Genomic DNA, 18,481 nt, shown 5'->3' with positions numbered 1-18,481 from the left:
TCAATGTGCCATTCTCACAGACTGTCAATCACTTGGCAGGCCATATCACCATGATATGATTTTGCTACAGCTCCCTCAAACTGTAGCGATAGTTCAATCTAGAATTCGTTTAGTAGGAAATCCCATCATTCACTTTCAATTTGAAACCCTTCAATCTTAACGAAGAATGGTAGCTACCAGCTGGAAAAGCAGCCTTCAATACAACAGATCAGACTAAACGTCAGGAGAGGTGAAGTGGAAGGTTTCTCATGGGTTCTCATTACTGGAGATGTTCTGAAGTTCGGCTTCCATCACCTCTGACTTTGCTCCTCATGTAGCCCAAACTAAATGCCAGCTCTTAATTTGAGTTTTCTCTCTCTGATTTCAGACAATTAGATATACCACAAGTTCAGGTGTATCAACCCAGGGTCAGTCCAGTGAAGATGTGACATTTTCTCTAAAAGCTCACATCGGCTATGAACACATATACAGCAATATTCCAAATCCTGACCTCTATCTGAGTAACACAATATTCTGATGAGTGTGTTAAGATAAATTGCAGAGATGATTTTCCATTCGTATTTCCATTTCCATATTACAGGGCAAAAAATGCATCAGAAAACAAGCGGTCCTCTTTTTGAAAAACAAACCCAAAGTCACTCACAAGAAGCGAAAATGGCAACTCTGGAGCCTTGAACATGCTGTTGAAAAACCAACGGTTTATGACACAATATGCCGTGAAAGCTCCAGTAGGGTGTATAGATGTCTACATAATGTCATTAAGATGGTCCTGGTCCACATAGTTTAACTTGATGGCTGCTTACTCTGGATATGACCTTATTCGAATTAAGTTAATCAGAAATCTCAGTATTGTGTTGGTGCTATATTTGACCCAGGGCTTTCTAGAGTTTAGTTCATTCATGCTTGAGGATACACTACGGTTATTCTAACAGCACCGGTTGTATAACCATCCTGCTATCCTTCAAGAGCTGTGATAAGTTCCCTTATCATTGATGAAGATAACTCCAGTAAAGTGCTACAACATCAAAGAGATACAGTTATAGCAAGTGTGTTCTCTGAGTTTTATTTCTACTGAGCCAGAGATAAGAAAACCATAACGGAGATGTGCTTAGTCAAGTTACTGGTATGCTTAGTCAAGCTGGTACAGGTTTTTACTGTTATCTGTTTTACAGTAACACTCCACCTCTCCTTGTCTGAAAAGATTCCGCCCCCAGGAAACTCTTCCCGAAGCACCAAGTGTCTGTTGGCGTTGGACTGACGCACCGTTTTCTCTGGTTTGCGTCATGTTCGGTGGAGTTATGGAGTTTGATTATGTTATTTTTAGAAAAAATTACTGTTGCTTTTTTTTTTTAAATGAGATCAAACATCTGTAACTGTTTTTAAAGACTTACGCCCACAGGTTGAACAAATTGCCTTGGAGTGAGAGCCGCAGAAAGGCTCAGAAAGTACAGGGAGAGTTACTGAAACAATACTGACTTGAGTCATTGGATTTGCTTTTGAATTCATTTTCAATAAAAAGGGTTAATGTTTCAATATTAATTCAATATTTCAAATTTTTCATATTTCCCTTTGCTTGAATATATTTTACTTGTCAAAGTGTAAACTTTCTCAGGACTATGAGACCCTCTTGACACTTCGAGGCAGAGCTGTTGTTTTTTTTGTATGATATCATTAAATCGGAGGAAGATGATTCACTCATTTTATGGTGGGTGGGAGATGTTTATACACAGTTAAACCATACGAAGTAAACAAACCACGGCGTTTCATTAAACAAGACTAAATCGGACCCCCGCAGTATGCACGCCATTTGTTCTCTTGCATAACCAGCAGCTTCTCACTTTGAGTTGATCATCACTTTCACTGGTAAAAATGACAAACCTCATATCAGCTGTCGATAATTCATGATTACATGATTTAATTAAATCAATGTATTTATGAAACGCAAACTCACCACAAAAAGTCCTCTCAGGGGACTTAAAGAAACCCAAGAATTTGTTTTCTTGATAATGAACAAAAACAAAATTAGACCTTAGAAAGTGTTGTGCCCTGTGCCAAAGCTTGTTTATGAGGTGAGAGAGGCGTCACTCTGTGTTTCTGTTTTACAGACCAGTCTACACGCAAACTCTCTTTAAAGTAGCATCAGTAATATCATCTGCTGGAGGAGGGCTGCACGGTGGTGTGGTGGTTAGGAAGAAGATTCCTGATTCAAACCTTAGTTAAGGCCTGTCTGTGTGGACTTTGTGCATTCGTGCGTTCACTCTGACTTCCAAACACACTCCAAAAGCATAAATGTTAGGTTAACTGACGACTTTTCAATTGAAATGTGAGGGTACGCGGCTGTTTGTCTCTGTGTTGGCCCTGTAATGGACTGGCAACTTGTACAGGGTGTACTCTGTCTGTCACCCAGTGACAGCTGGGATAAATAGGTATAGAGAATGGCTGCATCAGTTCATGGATTTCCTCTTCCTCCTACAGTCTAAAGACCCTGTAATGCCTTCATGTGTGAGTCGGTCTCTGTGTCAGCCTTTGATAAACTGGCAACTACACCCAAATTTGCGAATCATTTGCGATTCAGCTTTGGTGACAGGATGGATCTTTTGAACAAGGATATTAGGAATCTTGATTAAGTGGCTTGTGAACGGCTGTGGCTGTTATTTGAATTAATCAAATGGATTCTTGATCAAAATTTAGTTGAATAAAAACACGAACAGACTCAGTTTTACGAGACTTCAAAGCCTCAAGTGAGTACCAGGACCAAAAAATGTTTTATCATGAGTAAAATGAGCCACAAGAGCCAAGATTTAGTTACTAAGATTATGCCAAAATTCTGATGGTTATATTATACCACCAATATCCTTTCATTTTAACATTGTCCCAGCTAAATGTTTATCACCTATAAAACAGCAAACTGTGACAACAGGCTCTAGTGACAGTTCATCAAGTGTACTATTCATTTTTCAACCATTCAGTCTGACACAGATTAAATACAAGCTTTTATGTTTAAATGTACGTATTTGGTATGAAATCTGGCATGAAGAATGAGGGGAGTTTCCACAGTATTGATACCAACTGTTAACTGTCTGCTGGCCTCACATCCCTAATCAGGACACCACTAATTGGTAGACACATTATGCAACTGTTGAACAAAGCAGAGGTTTCTATTTCAGCCCCCTTTACAGTCTTTATGCTAAACTAAGCTGAATGACCGCTGCCTCCGGAGACATTATAGTACACCACAGATATCAAATTCTGGGCAAGAAAGCACTGAAACATGCTTTCCAAAATTTGGAATATTTCTTTCAATTTTTGGTGATATAAAAGTGGCCCAGTAACCAAGACAGGCTGCCTACTGCGGCCTTACATGCCCCTATGCCCAACTCAATTACTTTAGACCCCAGCATCAATTTGTGCCATTTTGACAGCACTAACAACCACCACAGCGCCTCCCCACCAACCTGCCACACTGCTGCTCTGAACTTCATTAGCATTCTATTAATAATACAAACACAAGCAGGCACATGACTACCACTTGACGTGTCAAGAGTGTTCCCGTTCATGCTTGCATGCAACTGTGTGTGTGCCAGAAGTGTTTAGGATTGTGTGTTTGTGAAGCCAACAATCCTCCAGCAGGAAATCCTGGCTTACTGTTTAATTATTCAAACATAAATCTGGATTCACACACAGCTTCCATACAGACACACTTTAACCTCCCTCCAACGCACCGTGTCTCCTCACCTCCCTGCATCCGTATCTCACTGTTTCACTCCTTCTGTCCTGCACCCTAACAAGCTAACCCTCCTCACCCTCGTCTCCCTCACCCTCAACCTGCCTCCCCCTCTCTCTTTGTCAGTGTGCAGCGGCCTGAGTGCGCAGAGATGATCTGTTCTGGCATTTGAGGAGAAGCATTTCTCTGTTCCGTGGCACTGCTGAAATGTCCAGGGACAAACATGCACACACAGGAGGAGGAGGAGCAGAGAGGAGAGAGAGAGGAGCAAACCCGGCACAAGAGGACACTAGGAGAGAAGAGGAGGAGAGCAGGAAAGTAGGTGGCGGCGGAGGAGAGGAATCGAAAGAGGCCTTGTGGTGAAATGGGAGAGGAGGAGAGCAGTTTCAAGGCTGTAATTGAAATCTAATTATCACCTCAAGTCCCAGCTGAATCCATGGGCGCTCGGTAACACGCACGTGTCACATACGTGCGTGCATGAAAATGTCTGCACGTGTGCGATCATCACATTATTACCACTAACATCTGGCGTCTTCACACACCAATAATCCGCCTGTCCCGAGAGTAGAGTAGGACCTTTGTGCGCTCACGTGCTCACACGCACATAATTTCCTCTGTGTACAAACACACATATTTTTTGTGCATTCACGCGGACGCAAAACATGAACGCTTAATTGTGGGAGAGGGGGTGACAAGCGTCCCTAATTACTAATTACATCCTGATGACGGTTCTCACACATGTGCAACGTCATCACTATCGCACGCTCAACGTCAAAGCACAAACACACACAAACATGCCTGCAGGACAACGTGCGCGCGCGCACACACACAAACACAGTGAATCATTTAAGCTAAATGGCATCACATCAGATTTAGCCTGCACTGTCCTGACCTGGCAATGACGGGTGGTGTGTGTGTGTCAGAGACAAGAGGATGGATGGATACTAACTGGCTTTTCCTGGCCGTGGTCTCTGTAGGAGCCGCTGAGCTGTCAGCAAGTCCTCGGTCTTCACGGCCTGAAGCAGCTCCTGGTCCTTCCCCATGTCCCCTCTGTCCCACCCCGGTCCGCTCGGTCCAGCTCTCTTCCTCTGAGCGCCCCTCTCTCCTCCGTTAATCCGCTGCTACATCCTGCTGCCGCTCCCGGCCTCCCGCTGGAGCTGGGACGCAGAGGGATGGCTGCTGCCCCTGACTGGGATGCTCCAATTCGTCCAGGAGTCCAGCGCAAGTCCCTGTTTACCTTCCCTTCGCGCAGTTCCACTGACCAACGCAGATTGACCGACCGACCGCCCGGACCCTGCGCTCTGCCGGGATGCTTTCGTGCCGCGCAGGGACACTCGCGATAGATTCCACAGACTCTATATGGTATCCGCGTGACGATTTCGCCGGGTCTGCGTGCAGTGCATGTTAACGGTGGAGCTCGAGCGCCCTCCTGTATGGTGGGTCAAGCCCGCGCCGCTAAAATCACCCGAGCCCTCAATCCGCAGGATGGCATGCGCGGGTCGCTGATGTTTGACGTGTGATAGACGTCGCCCCCGCAGAGATGGACCAGCTCTCGCCAGATCCAGTGCGCACGCTAACACACGCACGCTCAAGCGACACACACCCGAACAGCCACAGTTATATATGGCATTACATAAGCGAGAGCCACTTGTGCGCGTTTTACTCCAGTTGTTGTAACCCCTGTTTCTGCGCGTGTGAAAAGTCAAGAGAGAGTTAATGTGATAATAATAATGCAACCATCTCAGTCGCGTGCAACAGCGCGAGACTTGAAGCAAGAGTCCAGGTCGCCTGAGCCTATTGAGCACTCATTTGTATATACCCTGATCTCACTATCAAGCTAAATGTGGCATCAGTTATACACTCCCTCAGCCACTTTCGCCCAGTTTGTTTTAATCAAATTATACATGACTCAAATGTGCGCAGACGTCATCTCCTTAAAAACCTCCTTATGAAAAATCTCATTAACTTTTTATTGCTGTTGAAAGGTGCTTCACAACTTGCCCTTGCCTCAAAGTGTGTCACGGCAGTGACGGTATGACATCAACATGTTTAAGGTTAATGAGACAGAGATAAATTGAGTATCAGAAAAGAGTGTGTATGTGTGTTTCCCTGGTGCAGAGCTAATTTAGACTAAAGGGGCCACTGTCAGTCAGATTTAGGGCAGGAAGTGGAACAGATGACAAAATACACAATGATATAAAAAATGTACAAGCTGGATATTGTGTACTGACACACTGCCTAGACTCATCTATAGGACGGATTTCTAGCAGGTAGCCATCTTTATACAGGGCTGGATTAACCCTTCAAATGGGTCAAAATGAGTCAAAATTAACTGTTGGTCTCCATTCAACCCTGATAACAAATTGGTTTTGTTGGAACAACATTTCACAGAAATAGATATTCAGAAAAATACATCTTCATCTTCAAAATTTATTTTACAATACAGTTGTGCCCCACAGCTTTTAAGTTAGCTGTATATTTTTCATGAAACAGTAAAGTGTCTTTGTCAAAATTTGACCTGATTTCTGCATTTCACTCTGAATAAAACATTAGTTCCTGACATTTGCCAATCATCACGTTTTTTTTCTTTTCTAATTTACATTTCAAACAGCCTCACAACTTTTTTTTTTTTGTAATGTAGTTTTTAAGATTTTAAAAACATTTTCCAAATATTCAGCTCAAAAAAAGTGCTGCCAACGCAAAATGCCTTGAATTTGCATTCTGTGTGATATCCACCGAGGGACAACACCCGAAGATGCAAAAAGAGGTCTTACTGTACTGAAATCTTTGACAAAACAACCTCTTTGTTTACTAACTTAATGGTCTTGTTCAATACAGCACAATGTTCATTTAGTATATAATCGTCCCATTTAAAGTAAAACAGATTAAAACAGTCTACATTTCGGTGGGTTATCAGTCAGATCCATTCGCTGCTCGTCCAGTTGGACTACATGCAAAACTTGACAATCAGCGGGCAACATTGTAGTACCTGTTTCAGGCAATTAGTAGTCTAGAGGCGGACCAACAACATCATTCCTATAGCAATTAAATAGGCATTTAAAACAAGAACACAGGTATTCATATTCTCTGAACTGATCAACTCCAAAATCAGGTGCTTGTGGGGTTCCTTCGAGTCTGAGGCTGATCGGCTGCACTCTTTGCCTCATCAGTTATTTCGCCTTACACGCATGCATTTTATCTGGCAAACAAAATATTTGGATAAAGTCAACAAAAACTATGTTGAAATAATCATTGTGCGTAGTACCACCAGATGCTTTCGGTAACCATGCATGCTAAATAATTTCAAGTGCAGATGAGTTGTTGATCAGATTTTAAAACTGAAATTATCAATGAATTCAATCATAAAACTACTAAGTAATCTGAGTGCTGTCAGTGCAAAACTAACATTTGATAATAAGCACTTCCGAGGTGCTCTGAAGAGATTTTATGCCTCGTTTGGCCGACTGTTTCACAGCAGAACGAAGTCACAGGTCACAAGTAATTAATATAAAAATCTGAAAACTAAACATACTGCTTCATGAAAGTGTGTACTTTAGCAACATGTGGCTCGAGTTGTGATTAATCTACAGCTAATATCAAGGAAATATAAATTCTCATGACAATTTAAAAAAATAAAAATAAAAAAATAAAAAATCCAGAATAAGCAACCAATAAAATTTCCATAATAAAGACATAAATAAGCCATGACCACCAGGGAACAACTCTTTTGTTTGGAGATAATGAAGATAATCATCTTGCAGGACTGAAAATGTAATTGCACCCTTGGCTGCGAGTGGTTTGATGCCAAATCAAGAGAGAAAAGATGTGTGCTTTTCACCCACCAATAGACAAACATCGGTTAATGCAGCTTTAAACAGCGGTAACAATAATAATGAGTGCCAACTCATCTGAGCCCTGCATGGCTTCAATTCTGTGTAATAATCAAAATGAGATGGCCTGTAGATGAAATACAGCCGCAATGTATGTTTGATATATAATACAAAAGTGTGCTGTTTACAAAACACAAATACATAACATGTTTAACTTAGAATAACACAAGTGAAATCTCGACACAGCAACAGACACTATGTGCATAGCTGTGTCTAAATACAATACGGATAAGCATTAATGTCAGATTTAACCTTAGTGCTGAGTCCAGGAAAGGTGCTTATACTTTCTGCTCCATATGCACGTATGACAGCTCTCCTGCATATATGCTTCAGGCATTCTGGGCGCTGCTTGCGATAAGGCTCTGATAGTTTACACGAGGAGCTGGTGTAATATGCCAGCAAAGCAAACAGCGAGTCAAAAGTCTTGTGGCTGCCGTACAGATTGAAGAGAAGGTTGTTCAGCTGGACACGAACACTAGTTGGGCCGTCTTCGCTTTGATAGCTCAGAGTAAAGAAAACATCCGGCTGGCCACTGTCCCTGCAACAACAACACAGCAGCACAAAGTCACTTTGGGCAACTTAATGTGGTTTATTTTTGTATGCAATGTGTTGTTTTTTTATTTAAATCTATTGGACACGATATTGTGGAACATACTGAAAAATGACAATATGAGTACATACTTGTATATACCAAAGAAAATGGTCTAAATCAATTCAATACAATATAGTCACACTTGGCTGTTCATATTCAGGAGTAAACCTCCTTGGAAAAGGAAAGGGTTAGAATACCTGATGAGGAAAGTTCCCATGGGTACGCGTTTGAGGATTGAATGTGCTACCTCCATGGTCATTGGTCCCCAGTAGTAACCACTGTGTTGGAGCTGATTGTATGTGTGTTTCACTAGATTGTACTCTGCTCGGCTACTGAACGACCGGAGGTGTGTGGGCAAGCTGTCAGCATCAGCTCCAGTCAGTGCCTACGGCAGAAAAGAAGTCAGACATCATCGTCAGCATGTACACATGACACAATCTGAAAATATGAGACATGCATAAATCATTTCTTCAGGCTTTTTGATGAATTCTTTGCACACAAGGATCCAGAGACTACCTTGGCCAGATTCGAGGCACCAGCGGTCTCGCTTCTCATTCACTATGAATGGTGTGGCGTCTTGCCTTGTTGAATGAGACACGAGGATCAGTTGCTTTGCTTTGCTAGCGTAGCTTACATTATACCTGCCTACCATTAAGGTTGAAAGCATCTGACCTGTGTGAATCCTGCCCTAAATAGCTCTTATTCTGAAAAAATTAATTAAAGTGCAACTGATTAAAGGATCACCACCAAGGGTTAACAACTCTATGAAAGTAGAAGTGTCATTTTGCTGGTTTGTAGCATTCAGGCGTGTTTTAACACAATGTCAAAAAGGAAGGACATCAGCAATTAACTCAGAGAAGCAATTGTTGCTGTCCATCTGGGAAGGGCTATAAGGTCATTTTAAAACAATTTGGAGTCCATCAGTGTATACTGAGAACTGTTATTCACAAGTGGAAAACACACAGCTGTCTGTCTTCCAAGTTCACTCCAAGGCCAGACTGTGCAATGCTCAGAGAAACTGCAAAAAAGACCCAAGAGCTGCATCTCAGACTCTAAAGTCCTCAGTGAGCATGTTAAATGTTAAAGTGTATGAAAGTACGACTAGAAAAAGACTGAAGAAGTATAAACACGTATGAAATGTTTGGAAGCGTCGCCAGAGAAAGCATCTTCTCTGGAAAGTTTCATCTCAACAAACCACAAGACCTTTGAACAATGTCCTTTGGACAGACAAGACCAAAGTAGAGATGTGTGGCCATGATACAGACATCTAGCAAAAACCAAACACAGCATATCAGCGCAAACACCTCGTACTGACTGTCAAACACGGTGGTGGAGGGCTGATGATTTGGGCTTGTTTTGCAGCTATACACCTTCCAGTCATTCAGTCGACCACAAACTCCTCTGGGTACCAAAGTATTCTAGAGTCAAACGTGAGTCCATCTGTCGTGTTACAGTCAAAGATCCCAAACACAGCGATGAATCTACAACAAAATGGCTGAAAAAGAAAAGGAATAAAGGTGCCTACAGACATTGATGAACGGACGCTGTGGGGTGGGCCAAAATTCCTACGCAACACCGTGAAGCACAGGAATATCATACAGAAAGTGTGTCATACAGTTATTCCTGCTAAAGCTACTGATCATGGAGTGAACCACAGTTCAGTTTTTCTCACAGTGCTTTTGCTTTTTGCCTGAGGTTATGTCATATAAATTACAATATAGTGTAATATTCCATCTGATTATTTCTTAAAATGCTAATTCATGACTGAACTGTGAGACCGGCAAAGATCCACAGCTTTACATGATGCATTTCTAATATTTCAATTTCATTGTAAATGTCATATTACATATCTTAATGTCAGTGTTTAAACCTAAGAGTGCAGTATAAATGCCTCATATTCATATATATTTCTGAGTTATTAAACAACATGACAGTAAAGCTGTAGCTCCTCTTGTAGTTGTCATTAATACAAAGAAAAGTTCCTTCACATAATGTTGTTCTATTGTTCGATTTCTCTCTTCTTGTTCACTCAATCTCTGTACTTGTGGCATGTCAGGGATGCCGCATCCCAGAATCTTCAGAGAAAACAAGAACTGTGATTTTCACTTTCGCTTTCCCGAGATTTGAGCGCCGAACTCAGGATTAATCGTCCATTTCCTCCCTCCGGTGTTCCGTACGACTTAAAATAACAATTTTCTGCACCGCAGTGAACCTTCAGCAACACAATCTTGCAGATTAAAGGCTCTTTGTTCAGGTTCAACGTCCACTATAAAGCTATGTGCTCTGAAGCTTCCAAACAATGACTCTGTCACAGACACACAACCCCGGAGCTGATAAGGCCCGATAAAAAACAACCACGCACAGGACCCGCATTGTTTATCTTCTTTTTCATTAACTTTACTCATTCCTTTGATTGTTGTTATTATTATATATTTAGCTGCACTAAAAGTTTGTGCTTACTCTGCCGTAGTATGAGAAAGTCATATAGACGGCCTGTTGTTACACATTGGTGAAGTAATAAATAATTTAGCATTTTCAGAAAAGTTCTTTCAAACACTGAACAATGTGTACATTAAACACCTCAAAGTACAGTTTTGAAGTACTTGTATTCTGTGTTTTTGCTATTTTTACAACCTTTCTGCTTGAATTCAACCATAAACCTAAATCTATGTGACCGCTGTAGCTACTTATGAATATGCAGAAATATATTATTCACATTAGGAAGATCAACAGATGAAGTATTACTGGAAAACTAGAAGTAAGGAAGTAGAAGTAGGAAGTAAAGTATGTAAACGTTTGTAATTACCAGCTGCAGCACCTAAACGTGCAACCAATGTTGCAACAATCTCATAACATAATTAGGAAATTTGTGAATCAGTACAATGAATATTTTTTTCTCTCAGAGTACTTTGCTTCTTGTGTGCCCTGTTTTAAAAAATGAATATCCAACAGCAATAAAAACCGAGTGACAGTGAGTGAACCTTGAGTACTGACCAGGCTCCAGGATTCAGGGTCGTCCTCACAGCTGAGTTTTTTCAGGAACAGTAAATCTAGCTGCCCCTCTGAAGTCTTATGGCTCTCTGGCTCAACTTTCTCTTGGCTCTGTGATTGCGTTGGCTCTGTGGTGTCTTCCGGGGATTGACTTTGGCTTTGTGTCTCGGCTGAACGGCTCCGTTTCTCGCTCTGTACCACTGTACTGTTAAGACTGTCTCTGACCATCCTAGAATGGAAAATCCTCTCCTTGACCGCCCGTGGCACCAATTCCTTCTCTTTTCACAGGCAGATCCTCCATCATCCACTCCCTTCTGCATGTCATTGGCCTCTCAGTTCTCTTTGACACTCCATGCCGCATAGATTTTAATCAAGACTTATGGTGATGACTGCAAAGTACTGGATGCGAGCTGTCATCTGTCACTGAAAACCAGACGAACTGAAACACAGAGAAGAACACAGACGGTCACAATCAAAATCCTTCGTTCCGCATCACGGTTTTAAACATTAACTCATTGTCATATCCACTTGCGGGCAACAGGAAATAAACAGGGAAATCAACATCACCAAACTGTAACATGAAACTTTCAAATTCCACAGCAATTCTTTGCTGATCCAAAAATGCCATGTCATGGAGCAACGCTGTCATCCCTGTGCTGCTTCATTCATTCGATGAATACCACCTGCTTTATCAGGCCAGAGGAGGCAAATGTGTGACGCACAATAAGGTTGCTCAGTGCAGAGAGGATGATATGCTTTGTGATTACAATATTAACTGCAATAAACTACAGTGTCCTGTGCCTTGCTGCCTGTACAGATGCATTTCTAACATGAACCCCAAACACTGAATAAAGATCCGATCTTAAACATCTTGTGCTTCAGTTAGCCGTGGTGTATCTATTGTGGATGTTCATGCCACGATAACAATGAAAAAGGGAAAAAAGCAGAAAGTGAAAGCACAACCAGCTCGGCTCACATCTTTATAGAGTTTTTTTCAGACTTTTAAAGCTTATTGATAAATAAATAATAATCTCTGAAGTGAAAGGACACACATGTCCCACTCCCTGTCTGTCTGGGTCTTCCTCAGAACTACAGACTGTGTTTGTTTGTCATTTGGACGGGCGACATGACTAAAGTGCAAACTTTCATTTTCTCAGCGGGCCAAAAAAAGAAAAATTGTCAGCTAAGAGTATTAAATCATTCAGGTTTTATAGTTTTCATAAAAATGCCAAAATTCTTTTGTTTTGTTTTTATAATCAAGAGATGCTGTCCAGATTAAAGTTATTAAAACGCCTCTTAAAACAAACCACAACGACCATAAATTAAAGATAAGGCGCAATGTGAATTGTTCTTTTATCTTTATCACTCAAACGGCGAAAAGTCTTGACACACAATAATTATATCACACACACGCACACGCAAAAAAAAAACGCTTTGAGTGGTCAGCCAGACAAGAAGAGCGTTATACAAACATAGTCCATTTACCATCCGCATTAATCCAAAAAGAAAAACGCGACTGATTCATCTCCACCGAATCACATCCACTCACCTATATATAAGGTGTTAGTAGGTGTTCGTTTACACAGCCTGTTTGGCACACAGTCACACCCCGCAGTGTATTGTAACACAATGATTTCTGTTAACTGAGCTCTGCGCCCTCTCCCACGACTCCAGATACAGTTACCCTGAGGTTTAAATGGTTTATTCTTCAGTCTGAACAATAACCTACAACGGGGCTGTTTGCAGCTAAGATGCAGACATTTTGGGTTTTGGGTAGTATAATATTTAATCATTTGTCAGTGACAAGACGACGAAAAACGTCCAAAAGTGCTGCTGCTGCTGCAAAGGAAAAAAAAAAGGCAAAACAGCCCAGAAAACAGGTGAAAGATGTGACGAAGATGATGAATATTTTCCTGTTGTCAAACAAATGTACAACCATAACGAGATGTTGGAATACAGTAATGACACAGCCAGCTGCAACCTCGAACCCTAAATAAAAGTAACTTGAACTTGAAAGCGTCACTGTCCACACGCATGGGGGGGAAAAAATCGCTTAATTACACCACGAAGTCACACCGATGTGCGGTTCAATTATTTCTGATGCTTTTGTCCCAATTCTGCAATTCTCATCTGTCAAAATGCATACGTGCACAGTGACTCATAAAACTAAAAGCTTCTGCGTTAATACAAACTTTAGGCGACTTACTTGCTGTGGAAGCCCGGCAGAGTCTAACTCCAGCTTGTTCCCAGCAGCAGGTCTCAGCTGAAGCCTTTTACTTTCGGTTCCAGCTCTGAGATGAGGAGGGCCAGCCGCCTTTAACTGTCTTGGTTGAGCGGTAACTAACTATCAGTGGTTAATCAGGCAGGACTATACCTATACCAGACTGCGCATGCCCATAGACTATCGCTTGCTCACACACGCGCGTGCACACACCCATGCCACGCACACACGTATAATCACGTGTTCCAGAGCGACTTTCAGTTTCTCTTTAGCTCTAAGAGTTCCCCTAAATCACGTGATATGCCGGCAGAGGCATTTATATATATATAATTATATATGCAATTTGAGCAGGTATATATAATATAACTCGCTGCGGTTCAAAATGCACATTAATCCTACTGTTATACACAATCCACATTGTAGGTGCAGTAAAACATGATTTTAACTTTTTTCCCCTATATGGTTCAGTATGGTTTTTTTTTCTGTTCACAAAGTTCCCAAACGTTTACTGCAGAGAAAAAGTTGTTGTCCAGACAAAAAAAACAAATGCTTCTTTTGTTATCTGGATCCGAGATGAATGTAACACACTGAGACAAAGGCAGATGGCTGCAGCTTTTCTCTCACATTTGGTTAGCAAATATTTGTTTTGCTATAAGTACACAATCCGTGGCACTCTGAGAAGATTTAAAAACAGTTTAATACACTTTATACTTCATCTATATACTTAAGGCGAAGCAAAAATATCACTGACATGACTGAACACACTGGAAAAACAATATGGTTGTAAGCACCTAAGATTTATTGTCAGGCGTCAGCTCTGTTGTTATCTGCACTGGTCATCAGAGTTCAGGAAACTTAATCATCTCAGGCTGCACTGTAGCTCTTGGCTCTGAAGGGGCTTTAACACCACCTGTAGTTCTAATTTACTAAAGTTTCGGTTTTATTCATGCGTTTGAAAAGTAGCCACAAATATTTAGTCAGTAATCACAGCCCCTGAGTCTGCTGGTGTCCCAGATAGGACGTAAGCAACATTGCACCACAGAATTCTAAGTGGGGCTGTTTCTGTTTTGAGTTCTGCTGCAGGCTTCCTCTGGCAATTACCGAGAAGCGCATATTTAAGGGTAGTTGCTGTTCTTGACAGCTCACTTCAATATTTGTCATAACTTTCCGGTTGACTACAGAGCAACAAATCTGGCATGTTACGAAAACACGCCAGATTTAGCTATGCTTACAAGCTAAGATTTTTTTGCTGCATTCAGGATTTAACTGTGCAGTGATTCTGATAATTTCTTAACATGTGACGCTGTTACCAATATTTTTTTTTCAGTTATGAAATGTAACTGCACAAATTCCCCAAAACATTCAAGTGGAAATGCTTAAAAAGTGATAAAATATCCAAAATAAATTATATTAAAAAAAATGGTGGTTTGGCTGCTTGAAGGCATGGTAACCAACCGGTTGTCTCTGAATATTAGGAACAAAAACGATGACACGGGTATCGGTTGAAGCATTTATTAACAAAATACAGGTTTCAGTCCTTAGCTTCCTCTCACTTGAAGGTTCATTTTGGTTTCCTTCACTTCATAAAATAATGCTCAGTGAATGCAAAGCTCCCCGGAAGAGGTGTGCATCAGGCCGTGGAGGTGGACGTCTGTTTTTCCTCTTTGTTTTGTCTGTGCATCATGTAGGCAGCTGCTGTTACCACCAAGATCCCGTAAGTAGCCAAGACATACTGCAAGATATGGACAGATTTCTGACTGCTGGGATTCGACATGCAAAAACTTCACAAATGTTTTGTGTGCATGTGTGTGCGGTGCCTACATTTCTGCGACCCTGAAGGGTGTAGCTATTGAAATATTTCCTCCAGCCAGTCAGCTCCACAGATGTTGGGGCCTCAATGCCAAAGAGCTGCTTCTGAGACACATAAAACACAGGAACAATAAGAGGAAAACACTGCAAACAATAGTTTTTTTTTTTTTTTACACATTTATCTGTAACATGAGATACGTTGAATGTCTTCACAAAACACAAACCATGGTTCAAAAAGAAGACAGACCATAAAGAAACATGAAGAGTGAGATCACCACACCCTGCACATGACCCATAACAGTGCAAGTAGTTCACATTCAAAATGAATGTGAAAGCAACTTGTTCAATTATATTACCACATGAAGATTACTATGATAGCGAGCAACAACCTGTCAACAGTCATGTTTTCAGGAAGCAGGCGAACACGGACGGTAGATGCAAACTAGATTTGAAAACTTTGAAATGGAGCAGTTTCTCAACAGTTCAGGAGAATGTTAAAGGGGACTGCATTTATATAGTACTTCAATATTCTCGATGACCACCCAAAGTGCTTTTGCACTACAAGCCGCATTCATCCACGCAAGCGTGCAGTCCACATTTAAAAATGACTTTAGCAAATTAGGTGTGATGAAAGCTTAACGCTGAAATTCTCTTTGAAGATCTTCATGCTTGTCTGTATATGTACTTATACTGTCTGTACTCGTCAGAATTCATAATTGCGTTTAAAAACCATACAGCTCTGTTTTAAACTGAGCACATTATACCCAAGTCATTTAAGTCTTGTTAGTTCAAATTCTGATTTTGTTTTTAAAAGGCCGATGTCAAACCTGCAGCTAAGAGAGACCGACTGCCTGGTTGGACATGTTTAGGAATGTTTGTGTGACGGACACAAAGTACACAAAGCTTAGCATTGAGACGAAACACAAGCCAAAACTGCCAAGAAAACAACCAAAAAATCCAATAAACAACAAGAAATCTGCATCTCTCAAGCTCAACAAATGACAGTTACGTGGTTTTGTTATTTCACAAAAATAATTAAATACATACTATGCACAAACAATAGGATTATCTTTAAACAAGTTTTTACCACTAATAATTATTTGGGCGCACAGATGAAACAGGAGAAACCTGCTGGCCTGGCTTCTAAAGCCAACAAAACATCCCCCCCCCCGCACACCTAAAACTTTTGACAAATCATAATCGATTTGGTATCCTGAGGAATAAAAAAAAAACTTCAGCCACATAGCTGCTTCCCTTCTTTCACTCTTTACTAAACTAAAGTGGTACGCTAAAGACAACTATTTCCATTTATTTAATTTCTTAAATTTTTTTTTTTTATTACTTTAAATGGGGCGATCTTACATTAAAAGGTATCGGCCTAATAAACCTTTTTTTTTTAGACCACATACATCTACACATCCCAACAGCATTAATAAACGGTTACCACATGATACGTCCTGTTTAAATAAAACTTCAGGTTTAAGCTTTTTCTACAATACGTCTTGCCAAATAACAACAACAAAAAAAAAAAAAGTTGTTTTGTAAGGGTTGGCAATGATTCTCTTTTTTTTTTAAAGTTTTGAATATCCAGGAAAACAAGTGGCCAACCGTTTCCCTGGAAAAGTCTTCATTTCTGCCCCTAAATCCATGTTAGTGCAGCCTGTTTAACAGAGACATTTAAGGCTACTCTGACCAAAGTAACTAAAGTAAACAATTTAATTCTTATGTACATTGTTATATTATGTACATAGTTGATTGTTATGTTCCCCATAACAACCAACTACGGCAAAACACCAGCAGAGCTGACGTAGAACGGTCGGTGGGGCCTGCTGAAGCAGCTGCAGCTGAATAATCAGTGTGGAGTTTTCCCATGGATGAGGAGAAGGCTTCCTTAGCTCCTGGAACATGCAAGTATAAATGGATGAACAAGGCACTCGATTAGTCACGTCATTGGAATTTCAAGTACATAGAAATAGAAACCAAATTTTGAGCAGCTGGACGACTTCCCCTCAGTCCTGCATGTGCCTGCCATTTCCCCTAAAGAGACGGTTGTTGCTTGACTTTAATTAGGATTGTTGGTTTGCAAATGCCTTAACTTTAGTTTTCACGCATTTCTTGGTTAGGTTTAGGAAGAGATCAAGTTCCGGGTTATAACCTGAACCTTTCATATTCAACCAGCATTTCTAGAAAACTTGCTTTACAAGAATCTTAGTTTTAGTCATAAACTTACAGAGGGAGCGACATCTTTTAGTCCTGAAGTGTGCTGTGCTTAGTTTACAATCTTCTGCGGTGCCTGTGCTTCACATTTAGGGATGTGTGAATTATCATCCTGTTACAGTGACTGATGTGACTAAAAGTCAAGCATTCCCGTGAAGATGGAAATAGAGTTGGAAACCATCATTTGACCTGCATGAAGTGTGCCACAGGCGAGAGGAGACAGTGGCAGTGCAATGTTAACAAGGCCGATGGTTCCTCTGTCACTGATAAGAGCAGCATCCACACAAAATCTTTTTTATTTTTTCAAAACTCATACAGCTACAGTTCTAATTGAATTTTCCAAAGATTTCATTAAATTCTCTCTGGTGGCTCCATTGTAAAGCAATAAAAAGGCTTCAACTTACCCTGAGACAACTGCAAAACTAAGAGTGACCCCTTCTTTTCCAGAAAATACACTCTGCGAGTTGCTAATTATTCATTGAAAACAACTAAAAATGTATTTGTGTTGACTAAAATAAATGTTTTTCTTGAGCTGAATTGCTTGGCCCTGCAATAACTTCTTCATTCAAAAACTCTTTGACATTTGCGGTACAGTTAATGAAAAAAAAAAAAAACAATGGTGCAATGATGCAGCTTCTTCCTTTTTTTTTTATACAACTACAAAATGAAGAATTACCACCTGAATCTGCAGCTTCACAGAGCTTTCATGCAACAGAGAGCGAAGTGAAGAAAAAGTAGCAGCATTATGAGTATATCAGAAGAATTGAAAGGAGTAACCAGTAGGGGGACGATTGGGCCAGCACAACTGTTTTGCTGCCATCAAATGGACAACCAAATATTGCATTTTTAATACTCAAATCTACTGTCAATTCTTCCTTTAATGTTCTAATGACTATAAAGAAATAAATGCAACAACATATCAGTTTAGGTCTGCGACCCCATATAATAAATGTTTGTCATTGTTTAATCTGCATTTCTATATTCACACCATACAAAACAAACAAAAGAAAAAACCGGACAAGTCATACTTATGTTTA

The 18,481-nt window shown here is 40.7% G+C and overlaps 2 protein-coding genes across 4 annotated transcripts in view; both read right to left on the bottom strand.

The window, feature by feature from the left end:
* Positions 1-5,381, bottom strand: part of LOC140305774 (uncharacterized) — a 34,066-nt gene extending 28,685 nt beyond the window's left edge. For all 3 annotated transcript variants that reach the window (XM_072384754.1, XM_072384755.1, XM_072384756.1), the window contains exon 1: positions 4,674-5,381. In XM_072384754.1, coding sequence (XP_072240855.1) covers positions 4,674-4,767 — 94 coding nt within the window. In that variant the 5' untranslated portion in view covers positions 4,768-5,381. The remainder of the gene's footprint in view (positions 1-4,673) is intronic.
* A 759-nt stretch (positions 5,382-6,140) lies between these two features.
* socs1b (suppressor of cytokine signaling 1b) lies at positions 6,141-13,471 on the bottom strand. Its single transcript, XM_072384753.1, has 4 exons — positions 13,404-13,471; positions 11,201-11,636; positions 8,404-8,591; positions 6,141-8,152 (listed from the first exon to the last, which is right to left on the bottom strand). The coding sequence occupies exons 2-4, from the start codon at positions 11,423-11,425 to the stop codon at positions 7,828-7,830; spliced, it is 738 nt and encodes a 245-aa protein (XP_072240854.1). The 5' UTR covers positions 11,426-11,636; positions 13,404-13,471; the 3' UTR covers positions 6,141-7,827.
* Positions 13,472-18,481: the final 5,010 nt, after the last annotated feature.

Source organism: Leuresthes tenuis, unplaced genomic scaffold (assembly GCF_036924035.1).
Source record: "Leuresthes tenuis unplaced genomic scaffold, fLeuTen1.0.hap1 SCAF_4, whole genome shotgun sequence".
In the NCBI taxonomy this organism is placed as follows: domain Eukaryota; kingdom Metazoa; phylum Chordata; class Actinopteri; order Atheriniformes; family Atherinopsidae; genus Leuresthes; species Leuresthes tenuis.
Note: the sequence above shows the minus strand (reverse complement) of the source record. Positions and strands in the feature narration are given on the sequence as shown.

What these genes read in the sequence shown, in the direction of transcription:
- socs1b (XM_072384753.1), bottom strand. Translation starts at nt 11,425, where the DNA reads ATGGTCAGAGACAGTCTTAACAGTACAGTGGTACAGAGCGAGAAACGG. An exon ending in ACCCTGAATCCTGGAGCCTG is followed by an intron (nt 8,592 to 11,200) that starts GTCAGTACTCAA and finishes TTTCTGCCGTAG; the next exon opens with GCACTGACTGGAGCTGATGC. An exon ending in ATGGGAACTTTCCTCATCAG is followed by an intron (nt 8,153 to 8,403) that starts GTATTCTAACCC and finishes TTGTTGTTGCAG; the next exon opens with GGACAGTGGCCAGCCGGATG.